The sequence below is a fragment of the Magallana gigas genome, chromosome 10, assembly GCF_963853765.1.
Source record: "Magallana gigas chromosome 10, xbMagGiga1.1, whole genome shotgun sequence".
In the NCBI taxonomy this organism is placed as follows: Eukaryota; Metazoa; Mollusca; class Bivalvia; order Ostreida; family Ostreidae; genus Magallana; species Magallana gigas.
Genome location: NC_088862.1, coordinates 7,797,719 through 7,819,273, shown reverse-complemented (window position 1 = coordinate 7,819,273; position 21,555 = coordinate 7,797,719). Strand labels below are relative to the sequence as shown.

General features: G+C 34.8%; 1 protein-coding gene across 1 annotated transcript; it reads right to left on the bottom strand.

Moving 5' to 3' along the window:
* Positions 1 to 2,718: 2,718 nt before the first annotated feature.
* On the bottom strand, positions 2,719 to 21,152 carry LOC105341744 (DNA-directed RNA polymerase I subunit RPA2). Its single transcript, XM_034454013.2, has 30 exons — positions 21,010 to 21,152; positions 20,412 to 20,489; positions 18,339 to 18,398; positions 17,034 to 17,108; positions 16,387 to 16,506; positions 15,351 to 15,416; positions 15,131 to 15,205; positions 14,307 to 14,405; positions 13,977 to 14,072; positions 13,466 to 13,542; positions 13,081 to 13,227; positions 12,423 to 12,476; positions 12,044 to 12,161; positions 11,373 to 11,463; positions 10,179 to 10,285; positions 9,535 to 9,670; positions 9,260 to 9,333; positions 8,966 to 9,172; positions 8,619 to 8,816; positions 8,261 to 8,368; positions 7,214 to 7,390; positions 6,792 to 6,875; positions 6,477 to 6,625; positions 5,888 to 6,029; positions 5,424 to 5,482; positions 5,075 to 5,172; positions 4,573 to 4,698; positions 4,026 to 4,153; positions 3,550 to 3,714; positions 2,719 to 3,146 (listed from the first exon to the last, which is right to left on the bottom strand). Exons 1-30 carry the CDS (start codon positions 21,109 to 21,111, stop codon positions 2,913 to 2,915), a joined length of 3,450 nt encoding a protein of 1,149 aa, XP_034309904.2. The 5' UTR covers positions 21,112 to 21,152; the 3' UTR covers positions 2,719 to 2,912.
* Between the last annotated feature and the right edge of the window lie 403 nt (positions 21,153 to 21,555).

Genomic DNA, 21,555 nt, shown 5'->3' with positions numbered 1-21,555 from the left:
TTTCCTTTGTACAATTGCATCCCCAATGTGGCCCCACACTACTCCTAAAGCTTTTGATTTGAACAAATTTGAATCTGCACTATCTGAAGTTGCTTTCACTAAAGTTACAGCTTTTGTAGACAGTTTTTTTTTTTTAGAAAAAAGATTTAATTTAAAAGATATTTTTTTGTATATTCCTATGTAAAAATTTGTCTCCCCCCCCCCCCCCCCTCCTCGGATTCATGATTTCAATAAAATTGAAATCCCACTACATAACCATGCTTCCAACACGTTGCAGCTTTCCTGGCCTAGTGGTTTTGAGAAGAAGATTTTTTAAGTTTAACTCTATATATTCATAAGTAAATAGTATACCCCCCCCCCCTTCCCATTGTGGCCCCACTGAACCCCGAGGGTCATGATTTTTTAAAGATTTGCTCTATATATTCTTATGTAAAAAAACTGACCCCCCCCCCCTTGTGACCCCACCCTACCCCAGGGAGTCATGGTTTTCACAACCTTAAAATCTACACTACCCGAGGATGCTTCCACACAAGTTTCAGCTTTCCTGGTTGATTGCTTTCTTAGAAGATTTTTAAAGATTTACTTTTTCCTATGTAAAAAGTCGACCCCCAATTGTTGCCCAACCCTACCCCCAAAGGTCATTACTTTCATAACTTTGAATCTACACTACTTGAAGATGCTTCCACACAAGTTTCAGCTTTCCTGGTCTTATGGTTCGTGAGAAGAAGATTTTTGAAAATTTCCCAAAATTTTCAATAATTCCTAATTATCTCCCTTTGCAAAAGGGCGTGGTCCTTAATTTTCACAACTTTGAATCCCTTTAGGCTAAGGATGCTTTCTGCCAAGTTTGGTTGAAATTGGCCCAGTGGTTTTTGAAAAGATGTTGAAAATGTGAAAAGTTTACAGACAGACAGACGGACAGACAGATGGAAGACAAAACAAAATGTGATCAGAATAGCTCACTTGAGCTTTCAGCTCAGGTGAGCTAAAAAGTGTGATTCTGCATGCAGTCTTTTTAAAATCAATTGATTTTTGTTAATAAATGTATATTTTAATAAAATTTATGAAATAGGTAAATTTTATAACCTTGACCTTCACTGAACAAGAATACAAAGGTCAGGGTTATGACAGGTCAAATGACCCTTAATTTGGAGAAGCTATTATACAAACATAAAATTTTCTTCATTACAAGTAGAATCAACCATTAATGTGGACTGGCCAAAAAGACTAACAGTTTGCAGTATTTGAATATTGAAAAATTCCAATAATCCCCTCCCCCAATCACAAGTGTAATTGTGTATAGTTAATAGACCTCCTGTATGAAACAAGCACCAGTGCCCCCACTCCTTTGAACAGATGAAGGGGATACCAAAGGTGATAACATGTACTGGTAAAACAAGATATCTGTGAGCCAATGCTCACTAGTGATACCCCCGCTCTGATGTGAATATGGGTATGCAAAATAAGCAAAGTCGACATTTAACAGAAAGCTGGCATCCGATTGGTACAGAAATATATCCCACAATATGTGTGTTAAAATTTCAAGCATCTGCGATAAATAGCTGCTGAGAAATCTTTGAGGAAAATCTGTTTGAAAATTTTGGCTAAAATAAGCAAAGTCGTCATTACACAGGAAGTTGACGTCCGATTGGTACAAAAATATATCCCACGATATGGCATGCCTTAACAAACACTGTGTAAAAATTTCAAGCATCTGCGATAAATAGCTGCTGAGAAATCTTTGACGAAAATTTGTTTGAAAATTTTGGCTAAAAATAATCAAAGTCATTATTTAACAGGAAGTTGATGTCCGATTGATACAAAAATATATCCCACAATATGGCATGCCAAAACAAATAGTGTGTTAAAATTTCAAGCATCTGCGATAAACAGTTGCTGAGAATTCTTTGACAAAAATTTGTTTGAAAATTTTGGCTAAAAATAAACAAAGTACTCATTAAACAGGAAATTGACGTCCGATTGATACAAAAATACATTCCACGATATAGCATGCCTATACAAATACTGTGTAAGAATTTCAAGCATCTGCAATAAATAGTTGCTGAGAAATCTTTGACGAAAATTTGTTTGAAAATTTTGGTTAAAAAATAAGCAAAGTTGTCATTTAACAAGAAGTTGACGTCTGATTGGTACAAAAATATATCCCACAATATGGCATGCCTTAACAAACAATGTGTAAAAATTTCAAGCATCTGCGATAAATAGTTGCTGAGATAAATGTGACAGTTATTTTTGTTACGGACGGACAGACAGACACAGACAGGCAGACAGACACACACACAAGGGTAAAACATATACCCCCTCTCCTTCGGAGCGGGGGTATAAATATACCATTAAACACTGGTCTTGTATTTTAACTACATACCTCACACTATTGGTTTACATGAGGTGCTTTTGATGATGCTTAATCAGTTGTGTGCAAAAAATGTACTTTAAATATACAGTTAAATCATGAGAGGAAACAATATACATACATACTGTAATCATATTTCTATTGGAATTTCAAGTTTTCCCAAGTTGCTACCAAACCAACTGTTTAGAATATTTTATTTAAGACTACTGCACATGAAAGGCAATATAGGCCTACACATATTCTCAGCAGGGATGTATACACTTAGTATTTACATTCGTTTTCAGTTATATAATGTAGATCTAATTGTATACCAACACTTGAAGACACAAATCATTTTACAACACTTCATTCATTATTCAATTTATTTGCATAAATTCATAACATGGTAAATTAACATAACAAGAATAAAGTCCTCATAGGTACGTTTGTACTTAATTGTACATCTCTCTCTCTCTCTCTCTCTCATATCAATAACTGTTCACATACTTCCACACACAAACAGTTTCTATAATCGACACACAACATCCCATCACACACATCACTGACTACTAATTGGGGCCACGTCAAGCTTCACTTTGATATTCATGGCTGAGAGTTCTGCCACGAGGTATCTGAACACGAATGGTAGGGTGATGGTTTGAACCGAGTCCTTCTGTTTACACGCCTTGCAGGTCCAGCGGCGGTTACGCTCCGACGCATCCGTCACTGAGCCCATCCTTAGTTTTTCTAAATATGGGGATAAGATGCTTCCACAACTTGTGCAAACCCTGGCCTAAAAATAAACATGCATCCATATGATCTGATCTTCACTCTTTACATTACACATACACAAACTTATACCATCTGTAAAGCCAGAAAGCAAAATCACAAGAGGAGTTTTGCACAGAATGTCAAGGATGGTCTGTGAAGGGTTCATTTTGTGATTACCGTAAATAATTTTGCCTGATTTAAATTAAACAAAATTAACGATAAATATGCTTTCAAAATACATTTGTAATGGATATCTCTCTTTTTACAAGGTTTAAAAGTGATGTTTACAGTCTATATATGTCACTTTAACAGTAATGATATCGAAAAATATAGCAGAAAGCAAGAAACTGCACTGACTTGAAAGAAAGTCAGTATACATTAAGGAACTACATTTATTGGTTTAGGTCTCTTGTGTAATTTCCTACCTTGCTGACATCGGAACAATCCAACAGTCTATCTTTAAGGAGATAAGATGTTCCATGAGCAATCAGTGCATCACGCTCCATTTCACCAAATCTGACCCCTCCACCCCGTTTGCGACCTTTGACCGGCTGATGAGTAAGGGGGTCAACCGGTCCAGTTGTTCTGACCTGAAAAATAATAATGATGTAGATAGAAATTAGTTAGGTTATTAATTAATTGCAATTAGTCTCAAGGATCAGCTGTTAAACCCACCTATCAGTACAAATTGAACTTCAGGATAAAATCTTCTATGATCATGATGTTCATTAAAATTACTTGCAACTGTTTCTTGAGTATCACAAGCCTAATTTGTTCACTTGACTAAATCAAATGAACTGGTTATACATGATTTTTTTTAATTCATCTAAAATTTTCTCAAACTTTTTTCTCACAGAATTATGTACATCAGCACTAAAATAAGTCCTGACAATTTGTGTACCTGAAATTTATCTGACACCATGTGCCTGAGTCTCTGATAGTAGACCACCCCTATAAAGATGTCTGCCTCCAACTCCTGGCCGTTTACCCCACTGAACATCCTCTCTGTGCCGTAATAATTATATCCAGCTGTAAACAGAACATGTCAGAATTATATCCAGCTGTAAACAGAACATGTCAGAATTATATCCAGCTGTAAATGTAGACTTAAAAAAAATTCAGTTTAAGAACTATTGTATAAACAATGCACACTAACATCAAAGTACTTTAAATGCTCAAGGCTGTAACAGAATATATGACAATGATGGCCATCAGAAATGACCCCTACAACCCAACAATTACAGCAATGACTGTTAAAATTGACCTTTACAATAACGAATGTTGCAAATCACCTTAAATTTCACAACTATATTCTATGACTATTTTATAACACCACTTCTTGATTTGTATTTTGGAGAGGGTTTATATAGGCTTTGCCTGTTGCCTAATCCATTTGATTACTCAATAAAATATGTTTAAATTCAAATTTCAAGACATATGACAGTTACCTTTGACCAGGAGTTTTCCAAAGTGATCAATGGCCGGTTCCTCCTCGGAAAACTGGAAGGGCGTGGCGTCGTGACACACGCCATGGAGGGAGGCCGACTTACCCGCCATGCTCTCTATCATCATCCCTAGAAACAACAATACATGTAAATTTATGGTTAATTTCTGCAGATTCATTCTATTGATTAAGTAGAAATAAATACTAATAAATAGTAATTGGTTACCGTTTTAAAATTACCAGTACACAGAATACTGCAAACGCGGGAAATTTTCACACCACCGTTTTGTTTTTAATTCAATTTCCCTCATTGTCAAGGGGTGGATTTAGATTATGGCATTCAAAACAGTTAATTATATATTTCTTGAAACAAAATGTTATTGGTAAAAATAAATCAGTGGAACATTTTAACAATTGTTATTTGGCCAAAGCTTATCTTTTAGTTTTTGTAATTACAACATTTCTGTTATAATTCATTTGGTATTGTACTAGTAAGACAGACATACCAATGGTCATTCTGGATGGGTAGCCATGAGGATTGAACAAAATGTCTGGAGTCATTCCACTCTCTGTAAAGGGCATGTTCTCTACTGGCCACATCATACTAGAACAAGAGAATAAGAAACATGAAGACTACAATGCAGCACAATACATTAGTTTGTATTCTTTGGCAGAAACTCAACTATCTTGTCACTCATTGTATCTAAATCTATTGTAAATGTTAATTTAACTTGGTTAATATTTCAAACTCTGTGTTACAAAGTATTAATAATCGGGTTATTTTTGCGTTTCAATATTGTGTGACAGTGAACATAGCAATGGATATTAGGTTGATCGACCTAGTTTGATTCTTACCTGCAAACACCTTTCTGTCCATGACGACTAGAAAACTTGTCTCCAATGATGGGGTTTCTCTATAAAAATGTGATCAATAAATAAATAGTAAATTTAAATACTGGATGAAAATTAAAACTGAGTAGAAATTGAGCTTTTGAAATTCTGTGTATTCCCAATCGATCTTTTATTTTTACCATTTCAAAAAACTATACACATAAAAAAGTATCAGACTTTTTAATACCAAACTTAAATTTCATACAAAATTTTACAGTGATACGTCCATGGCTTTTAAATTAAAAACTGCCCAAACCTTATAATTTTAACTCTAAAGATGTACTATTAGACACGAAGTTATTACAGTCAAGCGTATCATTCCATTCCTTAAATCAAACATAATTTGGAGAGACTTGACAACTGCATTGAAGTAGAACTCTAATGACCTTGTTGATACACACACAATGTGTCAAGGTCACAACCCTCACCTTGACCCTAAGGACAATACAGACTCGAGACAGCTCCTGTATTCCTGTTGTGTCCCCCAGGGCTTTAATCTGGTGCACGTAAGCCGGTTCATCAGAGGTATAGCTATATTCACGGGACTTACCGGTTTGTATATTGATTGTACTGAAAGATTCAGAGACAAATGTTATGGTTACACATGTAATTGTACATGCAATGCTATTAGCTTTTGCTTTTAATTAAACAACAGAAAATGTAAAGGGTGAGTGTGATATTTAAAACATTAAAATTTATGTATAGCTCTTGTTTTTATGCAGAGAATGCGAGTTAAAAAAAATCAAAGTATTGAAAGTACTTAATGTACAAACACAGTACAAAATCAGAAATGTATTCAGTATGCACGAATCATGAAAAAATGCAGATTTCAGCAACAAATATATGTAGATTTCTGTGACAATATAATTTTAAAATGGCATACTTGCTAAATCAGTCTGTTATATATTAATCATTCAAGAATTCATTTTACCTTAAATTTTAAAATTATAGTTTGAACAAGACTTCAGTATTAGCAATGATATTACAATAATAAAAGGTTAGCAGCAGTAGCAGTACCTGTAGAAAGGGTCTCCCCTCTGTAAGTAGGTTCCTATGTGGGGCAGCCCCTCCTTTGTCAGACGGTCACCCAAGAAATGAGAGTTATCAGGGAGACAGCCAAATATTTGTAGAATGCGCCCATGGTGGTCACTGTTTAAGTCAATAATCTGTAAATAGTGCTCTAACTTACAATCCATGTACGCCATCAAAGTTAAAACCATTAATACAATTCACATCCTCAATTAGTAATGGAACATTTGAAAAATTATTACAAATTGAATGTAGATTCCATTACCATACAGCTGGTTAAAATATATTGATTTCTTCACATACCTGTGATTTATAAATGCTGGCATGTGCAAACCCTCGTTCAAAGGACGACTTGTTTAAAATCATGGCATCTTCCATATCATATCCCTAGAATAAACCATTTTGTTAATGAACTTTTGGGGCAATATGTACCGGTACAAGAGAACCTGCCAATTGTTTTAATTAGGCACTAGTGTTTGAATAAATTATGGTGCAAAAATCAGAGGAAGAGATTAATGCTTAATGAAGTATTAATTAACAAATAAATACAGAGTCTTGGCTTAAAATTTTTAAATCTACATACATTACAAATCTTGAGGAGCAGAAAAGTGTCTTCTGACAAGCATGTTCAAATTTTGCTGATTCACAGTATACAAATACATTCTAAATATACAATATGACCAAATACATGTACTACATGACCAGTATCACACTGTCGTACTCACAGTGTATGACATGACAGCCACTATGGCGTTAGTACCCAGCGGGTAGGTATCCATCTCGTAGTGGTCGTACATCACCGGCCGGACCACCGGGGACTGGGGGGTCTGGAGTTTGTACAGCTTGTTGTCCGCCCGCCGGTCAAGGGCATGTACAGGGAAACCCATAGTCTGCTTACCCATCTGCCAAAGTAAGAAGAACATATGCAAGATCACTACCACACATTGTATGTCAGTTCTTTTTGACAATGACTGCTACAGATAATTTAAAAGGGTACAATGTAAACAAATAACCAACAATCTTACAATATTATGAATTAAATTTAATATCAATGTGTTGTAAAAAGATAAAAGAAGAACATATCTCCTAAAATTGGTCATGTGGAGCAAAAACAGAGTTATCTTAACAAAAGGTAAATGAATTCAACATTAAACAGCGAATCATGATTCACTTTTTATTTGTCTTTAAATAAAAGTACACATTTGTAACAAAGAGCAAAAAGCAACACATGAATGGGACATATTTGACTCTTTGACCCGCAGACAGAGGACAAATTGCCGTACTCCTGAGTCTGGAGGACTTACCTGACACTGGTACATGATTTGAGGACTGTTGTTATGAGTGAGGACCTACCTGACATTGGTACATGTTTTGAGGACTGTTGTAATGAGTGAGGACCTACCTGACATTGGTACGTTTTGAGGACTTGTTATGAGTGAGGACCGTTGTTATGAGTGAGGACCTACCTGACATTGGTACATGTTTTGAGGACTGTTGTTATGAGTGAGGACCTAACTGACACTGGTACATGTTTTGAGGACTGTTGTTATGAGTGAGGACCTACCTGACATTGGTACGTTTTGAGGACTTGTTATGAGTGAGGACCGTTGTTATGAGTGAGGACCTACCTGACATTGGTACATGTTTTGAGGACTGTTATGAGTGAGGACCTACCTGAAATTGGTACATGTTTTGAGGACTGTTGTTATCAGTGAGGACATACATGACATTAGTACATGTTTTGAGAACTGTTGATATGAGTGAGGACCTACCTGACATTGATACATGTTTCGAGGACTCTGGTTGAAGTCAGAGAAAGGTGTAAACTGAGCCACAGTGGACAGCATGGAGACCTCACTAAGCTCCTGGTGTGTTGTGACCTGTTCATAAGCATATGTACATATAAAATCAATGTAACATTATGTTTGTCACATGAGTTACATGAGTATGATGATATCTAATGAAGACTCATAAAAAGTTAAGGGTTCATATAGAGATTCCCATTCTGTTCCATCAATAACACAATGAAGATAAATATTTTAGATATTAAACATGACCAAATTTCATATAATTCACAATTAATTTCCTTTTTTGAGCACTCTCTTGTGTCCTGATCTCTTGGTCTCTTACCCCCTCAATGGCTTCCTCAGGTGTGATACAGATGTCCATGTACACTTGTTCAAATGTCCCTATCCACTCCTTACAATCTGTAGCGAGGTTCCACACAGGGCGAATCATTCGTGCAGTGCTTGTAAATATGTACAGACCAGGGTACTGGCTGGCAAACTTTGTTTTAGGTACAAGACAGATTTCTGACATTGGGGGAACCTTAAAAGAGACAAACAGAATCAATATAACAACATCTTTATCATAATTTCAGTCAAATATTTTTTTCATCAACAATGTCCAACATTTCAATGAATGCCAAAAATTTATTTCTAAACTCAGAATGGAACAAAAGGTCAAAGTCCACTGACCTTACTGAGACCTTTGACCTTCATGAACCTAAGCCTCTTTTCCACACTCTGAGCGATGTCCTCGTGAAGGTATCCCAGAATCCTTCCATCTAGGAATACGGTGAAGCACTTGGACATGGGGGCCATGGCTGGGGCGTCACACGGGGTCGTTCCCATGGAGAACAACAGGCTGGCCAGGTGTTTGTTACTCAGGTGAGATGTCACAGCCTACAACAGGTGAGAATAAAGAATTAATGAAAAGTGATAAAATTAATTGTGAAAAATCTTAAGCAGTATCTTGACATAGAGACTTACCCCTGCGAGGGCCGTTAAGTGATTCAGTAGTCCGCAGGGGCTACCATCAGGGGTGTGGACAGGACAGAGGAATCCTGTATAAAAATATAATCAACTATAAACTCCTTCGCCATAACTGTTCTTTTCAAGGCTAAATTGACTTTGGTGAAATATAACAGCAATTGGTTTAATGAATGTCATTTAATCATGTATCTCTTTTGTCTTAGCTTTAAGGTATAAAATACACCTGTTATTGGTTTTTTTATTTTACCAAAGTGTGTCTCCATTATTCTTACCCCAGGCTTCAGGAAGGAGTTTTCTGACTGCCGTTGTTCTCATCTCGCTGAAGAACGACCCTCTGTGTACACAGCGGAAATGTGAGATGTATCGGAAGAAGTTCAGCTTATCCGCCACCACTGTTAATCCGGTGACCTAGATAATCCAACATTCAAGATATCAACACTGATATCAGATATCCAACAATAAAGAAAAAGTCTTCCATACTTTCATCTGATTACAGTTATTATGTACATTGCAATTTTTGAAAAAATTAGTAAATCTCTAGACTAATTTGTTGTGTTTACATTACTTCTTAATTAAAGATTTATATAGCTTTTTTTTTGAAAAATTATATAATTTCAGGGTGTTGTATTTTTTTCTATCAAAAAATGATCATGAATTTCATAATAACAGAAAAATCAGTATATAATCTTGAAAAAAAGTGCATATTGATGTATAAAAAAAATACACATTAATAAAAAAAAATTAAAAAGCATTTAAATCACACACAAATGATTTATAATAAATTACAATCAAATCAATTTTTTTGGTCCTTTATCCTAGTATGAGTTGTTCTTGGTCTTTAAGTCAAGAGGATCAATCACCCTTGGCTTGCAAAAATGGTTCAACATATTGTTAATAGATGTACAAGTAGGTTCACCTGCATCAGACCCAGTCCACTCCGTGAGTGGATGGAGCCGCTGGCCATGAAGTACTCCATGGACTTTGTGATGTTGGTTGTGTGTCTTAGAGCATCGTTCATTGTTACTGCAAAACAAACAACCTTAATCAGACAATGCAAGAAATCTTAACTTATATCAATTTATAAAGAGCTAAACAGTCTTTGTAAAGACAGCATATAACACTGTCTTGAATGTAAAACTATAAAGACAAAATATTAATAGTAAAAGCCTTATTCTTAAATAATAGTAAAAAAGACATCCAAAGTATCTTTGCTTATCAAAAGATAGAATTTCATTAACTAAAAAAACAAGATAATTGTATTCATACCACCCATTGCTGCTGTAAAAAGCACCCCAAAAATACCCTAACTGTCAATCAAACACAACTGAGCTTCCTTAACTAGGAAGCTAAGATATACTTATATCTTTCATTGTTGCTGGAAAAAAGACAGAATAAATAGAAGGGTTGATCCAAAAATAATATCACAAAATACACTGCTGCACTTCTCATAGGCAATGCAATATAAAAACTGTTTACCATTTTCTATGGGATTTTTAGATCAGATCTGTTCTAACGAATTTTTGGGCCTTTAGATTGGCTTTTCTCAATAGCTTTATCACAACTGTGACAAAACTTTTGGATCAACTCTCACAGATATTCAAACAACTGAATTCCAGTTCCATTATATGACATAACGAGAAAACTTGCAGAATTTTTATTTAATTTAATAGGAACATAGTCATACTTTTTTCGTTCAATTTTTCTGAAAAATAAACAACCTCAGCTTATAATCTCAGTAATCAAAACAATTTAATATAAGTTTATAACTCAGAAACTTGTCATATTCTGATTCCAACTTGTATCAATTTATCTAAAAAGAACTGACCTTAATCAGTTATCATTAAAACCCAACAGCTACCGTCTCGCATATATACTTACAAGCAATAAGCCGAACCACACATGCTATCCATCATTAAAATTCCTTCGAATTCGTTTCATTAATATTCATTACTTTTAAATTTTTCAAAAGGCTACATGTACTCTTATGCTGTAGACAGTTTAAAAAACAAGGATCATATTTCATGAAATCTTGATTCTAAACCATTGCTTTCAGTAGAATATTAACTAACAATCAGAAATAAATGCCCAACATATGACACAGAATATTCACCCTCTGTAAGGACATATTCCTGCTCCTTGTAATTTTTAGCAGTCCTATCAATAGAACTCTTCACAGATATCATCCAGTCGAGGAGTTTTTCCTGCAAAATTAACAACAACAAAAATCATCGTATCTGTTTATAGGGTTATTTTTGCCCTGTATCATTTTGGCCCTTCTACACTTGGAAACAGTTTGGCCCCATCTTGAATTCACCCAGACACAGTTGTATTTAAAGAGAGACATTCTGAGACATTGGAGTTCTCCCAGTCTTAAATGCGCATGCTGACAACATGGGCGAATATATCCCTGTGTACAGTAATCATCTTTTTCTGATAATAACTTGTTTATCCTTCAATATTGGTACTTCTAAAATTACTTAGTCTAAGAGCATTATGAAGTCCCAGACAGCAAGGGTATTCAGTGATGCTTTTAACAAAATACCAAAATATTCTAATAAATGATTTTTATACAATCATCATTATCATTTTAAAGACAATATAAAACTATATAATATAAAATAATTATATAAAATATAAAATAAAATATAATTTGATTTTCTTACTTTTCTACAACCCAAAAGATATTTGACAATTTCTTATCTTAAGAATAATCCCATACAACCCTAGAATAGTGCAGACATTTATCAAGAGACCTAAAGGATGTATCTGACAATATCTCACCTTAAGAATCATCCCATACAGTTGCCCCCCTAGCAGCAGTTCCTGAAACATTGGATTGTCCGCGCTCTCAGCCGCACACTCACCCTTGGCAAATGCAAACAGCTTCCTCGTCATATAGCTGGAACAGATACAGTCAATACTCAGTACTACAAACCCAATTTTTTTTTTGGCTATGACTTTGTTTTGTGATTCACTTGTGTTCAAATGGTTTGCAGCAACAAATGTTCACTGAATTTTTGTTGCAATTTTTATACAGTTAACAACTGTCAGAAGAATAAAATGGAGAATTTTTAAATCTCTGTCAGATGCTTTTTTGATTTTTACACACATGATAATTTTCCACTTTTAATCAAGAATTGATAATATACAGGTTACTTACACCAAGAGGTGAAACTTGTCCACATTGTTGTCCAGGTGTACACATATACAGTACCTACAACACAGAGAACACCTGTTAGACCGGTCAATAGAATTTGTTTTACATTGTGGCAATATACAGTATCTATGCAACACAGAGCACATGTTAGACCAGTCAAAAGAAGAAAAAGGGTTCTCATACAGTTTCACCAGTGGTATGCCCCCCCTCCCCCAAGTATTTTCCTCCTCTACTACTGTCTTACTTGATAAGGTATTACCCTACTCCTTGGTTGATTTACTAGGGTTTGAAGATCAGTTTCAAACTTAATATTTGCCCAAAACATATTCCATCTGTACTCTTGACTTACTTGATTTGGTATTTCCCCACTTTTTGGCTGATGTACCAGGGTTTGAAGATTAAGTTTCAAACTTAATATTTCCCCAAAACGTTCTCCCCCTCCCATTACTACTGACTTACATGATTAGGTATTCCCCCAAATCTTTGTTAATCTACCAAGGTGGGATATAAAGTTTCACATGGAATATTTCCCCCAAACATTCCCACCCACCCCCAAACCCCACTAGTGAGACTTACTTACAGAGTACGGTACCAGGACGGAAGATTAAGTTTCACATTGAATATTTTGTGAAAACATTTCCCCCCTCTACTTCTGACTTACTTGATTAAGTATTCCCCCACATCTTGGTCGGTGTACCAGGGTGGGAGATTAAGTTTCACACGGAATATTTCCCCCATATACGCCAGCACCGTTTTCTGGGTGGTAAGATTTTCTGATAGGGCATGACGTAACATGGCTATGACACACCTGTTAACGTAAAGTCAGATAAAAGAAAAGTTAACATCAAAAGTCCTATTATGTTTAACACCATATTTTTTAATACAGACCTATTTAAAAAAAGTAATAATTATTGAAAAAGACTAAATTCATATTGTTTCTTATGCAGGTCTTGGTTTTTATCTCAAAATGCAATCTTGACACAAGATGGGGAAGAGCTAAGGCCCAACAATACATATGTATTATATGATCAATATTTAGTATTTACCCTTTGTAAAAGGAGTTGTCTTCCTTGCCTTGGATCAGCTGATCATATATAAACTTGTCTGTCACATTGTGTAAAGCCTATAAGTTAGAATAACTTTTTTAAATACATTGTACAATATTACAGTTAGCTAAAATAATTGTGCAGATAAAGAACAACTGCCCATTCTAACATCATGAACAATCCAATAATCTTCTGTGACTTCAAGTGTCATTTATCTAATACAAAACTGATGATGGAGGTAATGAACTTGCATCTAAGGTGTGAGTAAATGGGAAATTAAGTTTGAACCAAACATTTACATATAACTTAAATCAGCAGATAAACAAAATCATCTTATATGTCAAATTCATCCCTCATGCTTAAATATTTCATTATCAAAAAGATATTATGATGCAAAGAAGACTGAAGATTGAAGCATGTTTCTTGGGTTGGTTTCTTTGTTAATTTTATGTGACATCACCATGTATCTTAATATCATGTCATGTACATGTGTGCCAGAGAGACTCTTTACCTTGAGAATGAAGACCACAGGTACAAAGAACATTTCCTTCTGATGGCTGAAGCAAAGGGAGGCCGATCCATTGGACAAGTAGTGAAGAACATTGTTCTATAAAAAAATATATGATGTCAATGGGTTCAAATAACTAAAACTCACAAATAAATGCATCTGATTGGCTACCAATCATAAATAAAAGAATGTGATTGGCTTCTATTCACAAATACAAGCCTCTAATTGGCTAAACAAAACACTCAGAATGTATACAATTTTACAAATACAAGACTCTGATTGGCTACAATTCACAGATAAAAGACTCGGATTGGCTACTCTGTCAGTCCTTACCACTCCAATGTTGTCATCCCCTACGCTGCGAAGAGACACACCATACTCTGTGTACTGTTTCCCGCGGTTCTTCCAGGATGGACGATTTATACAGGTGGGCTGTGGACATGATTGAATAACTTGATTATAAAGTTCTTTTAGTAATTACCTGGTGACAGGGGTATGGTGCATTACATTTAGTGTGACTGATTTTTTTTGTGGGGGTCAATGTTCAAGGGTCGCCAAAATTTTCCTGGTTCATGGGAACGTAATTTCGTCAATAGCAAGTTCTATTTGGTAAATAAATACTAAACATATGCTTGTATATACGTTTAAGGGGATGTAAATTTGGGTGCAAGGGTTACCCACGAAAGCCACAAACATTGGTCCCCCACGAACAATGATGATTCCACAGTAGATGGGAAATTATATCTACTAAAAGCACTATCATATTAATTGCTATAGGACTCTGTTTCATTTTACATGTACAAGTAAGGGCAAAAAATTAATATCTTTGCACATATATATAAAAGTATCTTATTGTTTCCATGAAAATCTTTATAAATCTAAATTTTTAAAGTAGCCACATAAAGAAATTTGAACACATGAATTCAACAAGCTTATACACAATTAATAGGGCAAAAACACTGAAGAAGAAAATCAACTTTGTGTTACTGGCTGTGACCCTGATGTATGACCCTTTATCCAGGAAATTTGAAAAGAAATCCCTATATAGAGAGGTGTACTAAACTTTTTGGGCCCAGAACCTGTATTGATTGCCTGATAAATGACAATCTGAAAACAGGCATGAATAGGTAGACATTCAGTCGCCGTTGACTACTTACAAAGTTCCTCCTCGGCATGACCAGCATTCTGATCACTTTCTCATTGCCGTTAGAAATAAAGTACCCTCCCATTTCCTGCAGGCAGAAAAAAAAAATCATGCAACCGAATATTAATGCATCAGCTTCAAAGACAAAATTCAAACAGTCATGTAAATATAATGGATAGAAATTAACATAATATTGGAATATCGATTTGTTGAACTTGCATTAACTCCCTTACCTCTGCCTCTTCACCTCTCCGCACTAACTCTTTGGGACTCAGACCATTTAAATTGCAGACGCTAGACTGTAAAACAGGATAGCAATATAATTATCTTAATTAGTGTAAAGAACTATATATGATAAGAGTAAAATTTGGCCCCCATAATTCACCATTTTTTAAGTGTTTCGGTTGCAATAAAATGTTATGTTATAATTTATAAGAATTCATATAAAATATATTTTTCACATATTTGTTGGATTTATCTGCACTCACTTGCAGTATATGACGTCAGAAGTGACGCTATTTCAAAAATTCAATCTAAATGAGTCGAAATTGACATTTTTCTCATCTTTTTACGAATCGGAAATATAGAGCGCACGCTTGAACCAGGACAAATTTTTTGTCACTTATTAGTCTTGGCTAGATACATCTCTGATTAAAATATTTTGTTGGTTCAAGCATGCGCTCTTTGTTTCCTGAAAGAAAAACTTCTTGAAAACAAGCTTTTTTATGCTAAAATGCAAAAATGGCGGGAAATAGCTGTCTTCACATTGCCGTATTTCTAAATTGTGGGCACTTGAATCAAAATGAACATTAAAGTAAAACATCACATATATATCTGTACAAAGAAAACAAAGAATTACAGTAAAATAATGATATTCCTTTTAGGGGGCCATTTTAGGCCCATACCATATATAGTCCTGTGAAAATCAATGTAGAAAATGCTATAATATTGTACTTTCAATTGATTCTATTGATATCCAAAAACTACAATCTCAATGCAATCCTGCACATTAATAGATTTTGTTGTTGCATTTGGCAATGAAACAAAATTAAATGAGTTTTTCAATGGAGCATCAATTTAGTAAGTAAGACCATTGCTCATGAAATTATGTAAAACTCAAATGAGATAAATATTATTGAAAGCAAAGTATTGTATTGCCAAATACTTTAGATTTATAGCGAGTATGCATGTAGAGAAGTGAATAATAGATGTACAGACTGTACAGCACCTGTTTATGTACTATATATACATTACATGGCATAACCTCACCTTGACCATGATGGGGACATCAGCGATCTTCCTTTCGACTGTGCCCTGTATCCTTCCATTCACCTTCCACAGCATGCTGATGCTCAGACTGCCCAGGTAGGAACTCCCCCGCTCACGACACTGAAACAATACAGACCTCAAAACATTATAACAGTACAAAGCACACAACATTCAAACAATACAAATCTCATGACATGGATAAAGTACAAAGCTTGAGACACTAGTACTAAAACAGTTGGTTTCAATAGTTTTAATTCATTCATGCTTTTCATATTTAGTTGATTTCAATAGTTCTAATTCATTCATGCTTTTAATATTCATTGTATGGTATATGCTCTCATGCTATTTTACAGGTACACATATATATTACAGTACTGATTCTATCTCTATCTCTGCAAAAGATTAATGTCAGTATTTGGTTAAGCTGAACACACTGATTCAATCTATTCTCTATTAACTGCAAACTTATTCATGGTGACATTAATCAGTTTCCATGAAATAAAATAAGATTGTTTAGTTCCCCCTTTTTTCTGTATTGATTTGTTCCATTTTTAGGATTTTTTTCCTTCACATATAACAGCTACATAGTCTAAAAAAGAAACTTTAGATCAGCTGAATATTGTTAATAAATTAAAGTAAACACTTACCTCTGCTGGATAAACCTTGAGTGTCTGTGCATATTTATTTCCTAAATCCACTGTTGGATATGATATTGTGGCATCCTATGAAACATACATGTATTATAAAATTGTATTAAACCTTACATTTACATTCATATAAAATACTGTAATATTTTGAGGAATTAAAAAAAAACCCAATAAACTTGACAGTGCACATTACAGGATATGCAAACAAAGTCATTTTGATCTTACATACTGCTCTAAGATGTAACTTTGAACTACTGTTAAACGAGAAAATTTGGCGCATACGTATTTTAGCGCAAATGCAAGTGCCAGTACATTAGCGCAATTATATTTTAGCGCATGCATCTTTTCTTTAATAGAGAATACAAAAATGTTGTTGTTTGATAAACGATCACGCACACAATTTAGTTCTGTGTTCACTCAAGCACGTGAACACAACGACTTTGATTTCTATCTCGCTTGCATGCACGGTAAACTGTCGTTGAGAACAATACACTTACTTTTGTGTAAATCGTCAGTAGATAGATATGAAAACTTCATTTATTGGCGATGATGTGTAATTTTTGTTGGTAAACAAATTTGAGTTATCGGACTTTGAATTTAACGTGTCAACTTGGATAACACTACAAGAGTCCCGAAACTAAAAGTGAAATCGAATGCTACAATTACCACGAGTTTCGATCACCATGAGAGGATCTTTTTCACAATAATTTTACATCAAAATAACACAAAAAAATAGGTATCGTCTTGTTATCATTATATTCACTAATCAGAGATCAAAGAAATTATGTATGATCATGTATTGTCAGCGTCAACGATCGCCACGCTTAATCATATTTTCACCTCGAGGCGCTAAATGGAAGTGGCATGGGGAGAAGCCCAATTTTCAAGGTGCTAATGAGAGATATTAAAAAGCAATTAAAACTGAATTAATTAATCCATGTTTAGGCACTTATACCCGATAACCCATACCGTTTACCGGTGTAATTGTTTAAACAAACAGAACCGACAGCATCTGATATTTAAATGAACACTTCTATATAGCCTTAAAAATGGACTGACGTTATTGTTTGGAGAAATTTAATACATATGGAAAATCGTTGGCGCACTATTAATTTTAGCGCTCAGAGGCAGTTGCGCCAAAGGCGCTAAAATTTGTAGTGCGCCATATTTTCTCGTTTTACAGTACATTGTATTACACATAAAACTGAGTTCTGCTTTCTCATGAACATATCACATACACCAACAAAAATCCATATAGATCTCATCAAGAAAGAAATTATTGGTAAAATTGTACCATATACTTACAAGCATCTTAAATGCGATCCTGTCTCCATTTGGCAAGGCAAAATCAACTGGAGGAATAGTCTGAAAAATAGATTCAAAACAATGGGAGATTGAAAATGATTATTTTCAAGCTTTATAATATGCATGAACTATATCATTTTAATGTGAAATGGCCCTTGAGCATTTTTTTTTTTTGATTAAATTTGTGCACACACAAATTTTAAAATCTAGCTGCAGGTCCTTAGCTCCTTGCCTGAAAAAATTTGGATGGACAACCTGAAATCTACACTTCCATATGTGGTAGAAAGTTGCAATTTACTGCACATCCAAATATTGCATTGATCAGTCCAAAACTAGCGCAACCTTTTGTGCAGCATAAATTGCGACTTTTGAACACATAAAGTACTGTAGCTCCCAGGACATCCATCCAATATTTTCTGACAGGGAGCTACAGACATAAAATGGTGAAAAGAAAATGAATTACTGTAAATTAACTATTATTCATGGCGATACGCGGGCATGTTAAGGCTTCCCGACGGATTTTACAGCGATGTGTAGAAAGTCACTTGTCAGTACTTCATACGATATGACGTCATAATTAACTTTGACGTCACGATCTGCATTCCTGTCGATAGGTCCCAGGGAATGTATACAACGTTAAAAGTGAATTACATCAAACCACTATAAAACCGCATGTTTCCTTTACATAGATGCCGCCGTTAATGCTGGACGTACAGAATTCATTCATATTGAAAACCAGTATCAAATAATCGGCAGTTGTAAAGCTTCGTTATAAGTAAAAGACAATTTATAAACTAGTGGTTTGGAGACTCTCCCTGCTACGTGTAAACAACTGAATGAAGAAATTTTAATGCATGTAAAACCAGCTTGGCGCAGGTGAAAGATCAACATAATTTTAGAACATTTTACGCAAAAATGGTAGAGAATATAAGTACGACTGTGAAACGTGCTACGGAAACCTACGGATTTACCCCAATTTTTTGAAAATCGCTTTTGATAAGTAAAAATGTGCATTATTTTGATGATTTTCTGGAATGTTTCAACAATATCTTCGATAAACGAAATATCTATTTCTTTCCCGAGCAAGAACTTCAAAGTATATGACTTAACAAAGGATTTTTCTTAAAAATATGTTTGATTTAATGTCATTAATCACCTGCGCCGATGCGATTTAAAAAGATCATTTGCAATATTAGGATTCGCCCATCACGTGATTACAAACAACATATGACGTCACAAAATGCATCATATATAATGTTTAACATCAGTGTCAATAAATGTAACATAGATTTTCAGAAATACTCCCGGTCAAAGTATTTTTGCGATGATTGAAATAATATCGTTTTCCAGCCGTATTTTAGCATCGGGAAGCCTTAACATTGCTGCGTAGTCATTTTATTTCGAAATTTACCCAAAATGAACTGGTTTGCGACAACTGATTTTCACGACCAAGCCTTATCTACACCTGGGGTTTTTTTATTACAACTATATGGCAAATACTTGTTCGCAGTGAGAAAAATTAGCCACAATAATGCTCTCACGAAAACTTATCGCACACGAATAAAAGTTGGTTTATAGAATCTATACTCTGTCCCGAGTTTTTGCTTCCACCACTTTTTGCTTGATATTTCAATAATTGTAAATATCTTTGTGCTCAAACTCTTTCATCCACTTATATGAAAAATGTCCAGATTATCTGTTTTGAAACGCCCCCTCTACCACTTCAGGTTTCAATACACATCCCAAAATTGTAAGTCTACGGAGATTTTGCATTGCATCAGCCATTAATAAGCCCGGATGATAATGTTTAAAAAATTGCGCAAGGATTCCCCGAGTACTTCCGAATGGAGAGAAGATGTAAACATTCCCCATTATAAATCTCTGTAAGAAAATTGTTTTCATTCCTGTGAAATTTTATGAGTGAAAAGGGATAATTGTTCAATGAAGATATCTTGGAGATATTCCCTTTCATCGATTTCAATTGTATTTCTTTCACAGGTATGTGTATTTTTATTAAAAGTCATCAAAAATTGATGGAAGCAATATCTTGGGACAGACTATAAGATATTTTACCTGCACAGCTCGTGATAACCCGCCATGGATCAATGCATTGAAGGAATCAATGTGTGGTTTCGTAAGGTCTTGCAGAGGCTGAAATAATTCAGGATTTATATCTTTAATCTTTTCATTATAAAAACTATGCACTTGTAGAGTATAAAAGATGTGGAACGTACACATACACTCAGAGAGTACATGCTCTCCAGCTACTATAGGTAGTGCAAGCAGCATATCGCATCTAAACACAGTCTACTGAAGAGTCTGAGTGGATATTAATCAGCACAATTTAATATAACATAAACCAAGTTAGTAACAAAAACACGAATTCAATCAGTAAATAAGTTATATTTTTCTTCACGACTATAGCCAGCTGATAGCTACAGGCGGAGTACACTCATTAAATTTACCTAAACATATGTAGCTTGATTTACCTAACGTTATACATACATGTATAGCTCTCTTTTTATCTACCTGATTAGCCGAAGTAGGTTTGCCTAATGTGGTCACAGGAGTTGGTAATTTCATCAACTTGTTACAGTGTTATAAACCATTGAGTTTCGCAAGCATAGCGAGCTACGCTCGCGAAGCTCACAAATAGGAATTTAGAACATACCTGGTGTTGGTGGGGTTTTAATCTACCGTAATCTCCCGTCGTTAAGTTTCTTAACGAGGGTTCTTTTAGATGTGTTGACATTTTGTTTCCCACGTGCAGCATTTGTATTTTACCTCATAGTCAATACTGTCACTTTATTTTGAAGGCAACCCTGCTTTTCTTCAAACGCTTTGGTGATTGTGCATTTGAGAAGAATAGATATTAAAACAGAAGCGTAGTATTTTTCCGGATTTTAAAGACTTATTCTACTGAAAAAGGTTAGGCCTATACGAAAGTGATGTTGTTGATAAATCCATCTTTTTTAAGATTAAGTCTCTAAGATTAATTTGATATGTCCCACGCTATTTTATGAATATACAATCTTTTCGTTTTCTGTAGACACAACAAATGAACAAAGACAATATCGGAATCCCATACACCCATGACGCAGACTAGATTTCTTTTTAATTTTTGTTTAATATTTTTTCCGCATTTCATATTATCCTCACTTATTAAATTTAGCACTGGGTCAGGTGATTTTATGCCAATGCCAAGATGGGCTATTGC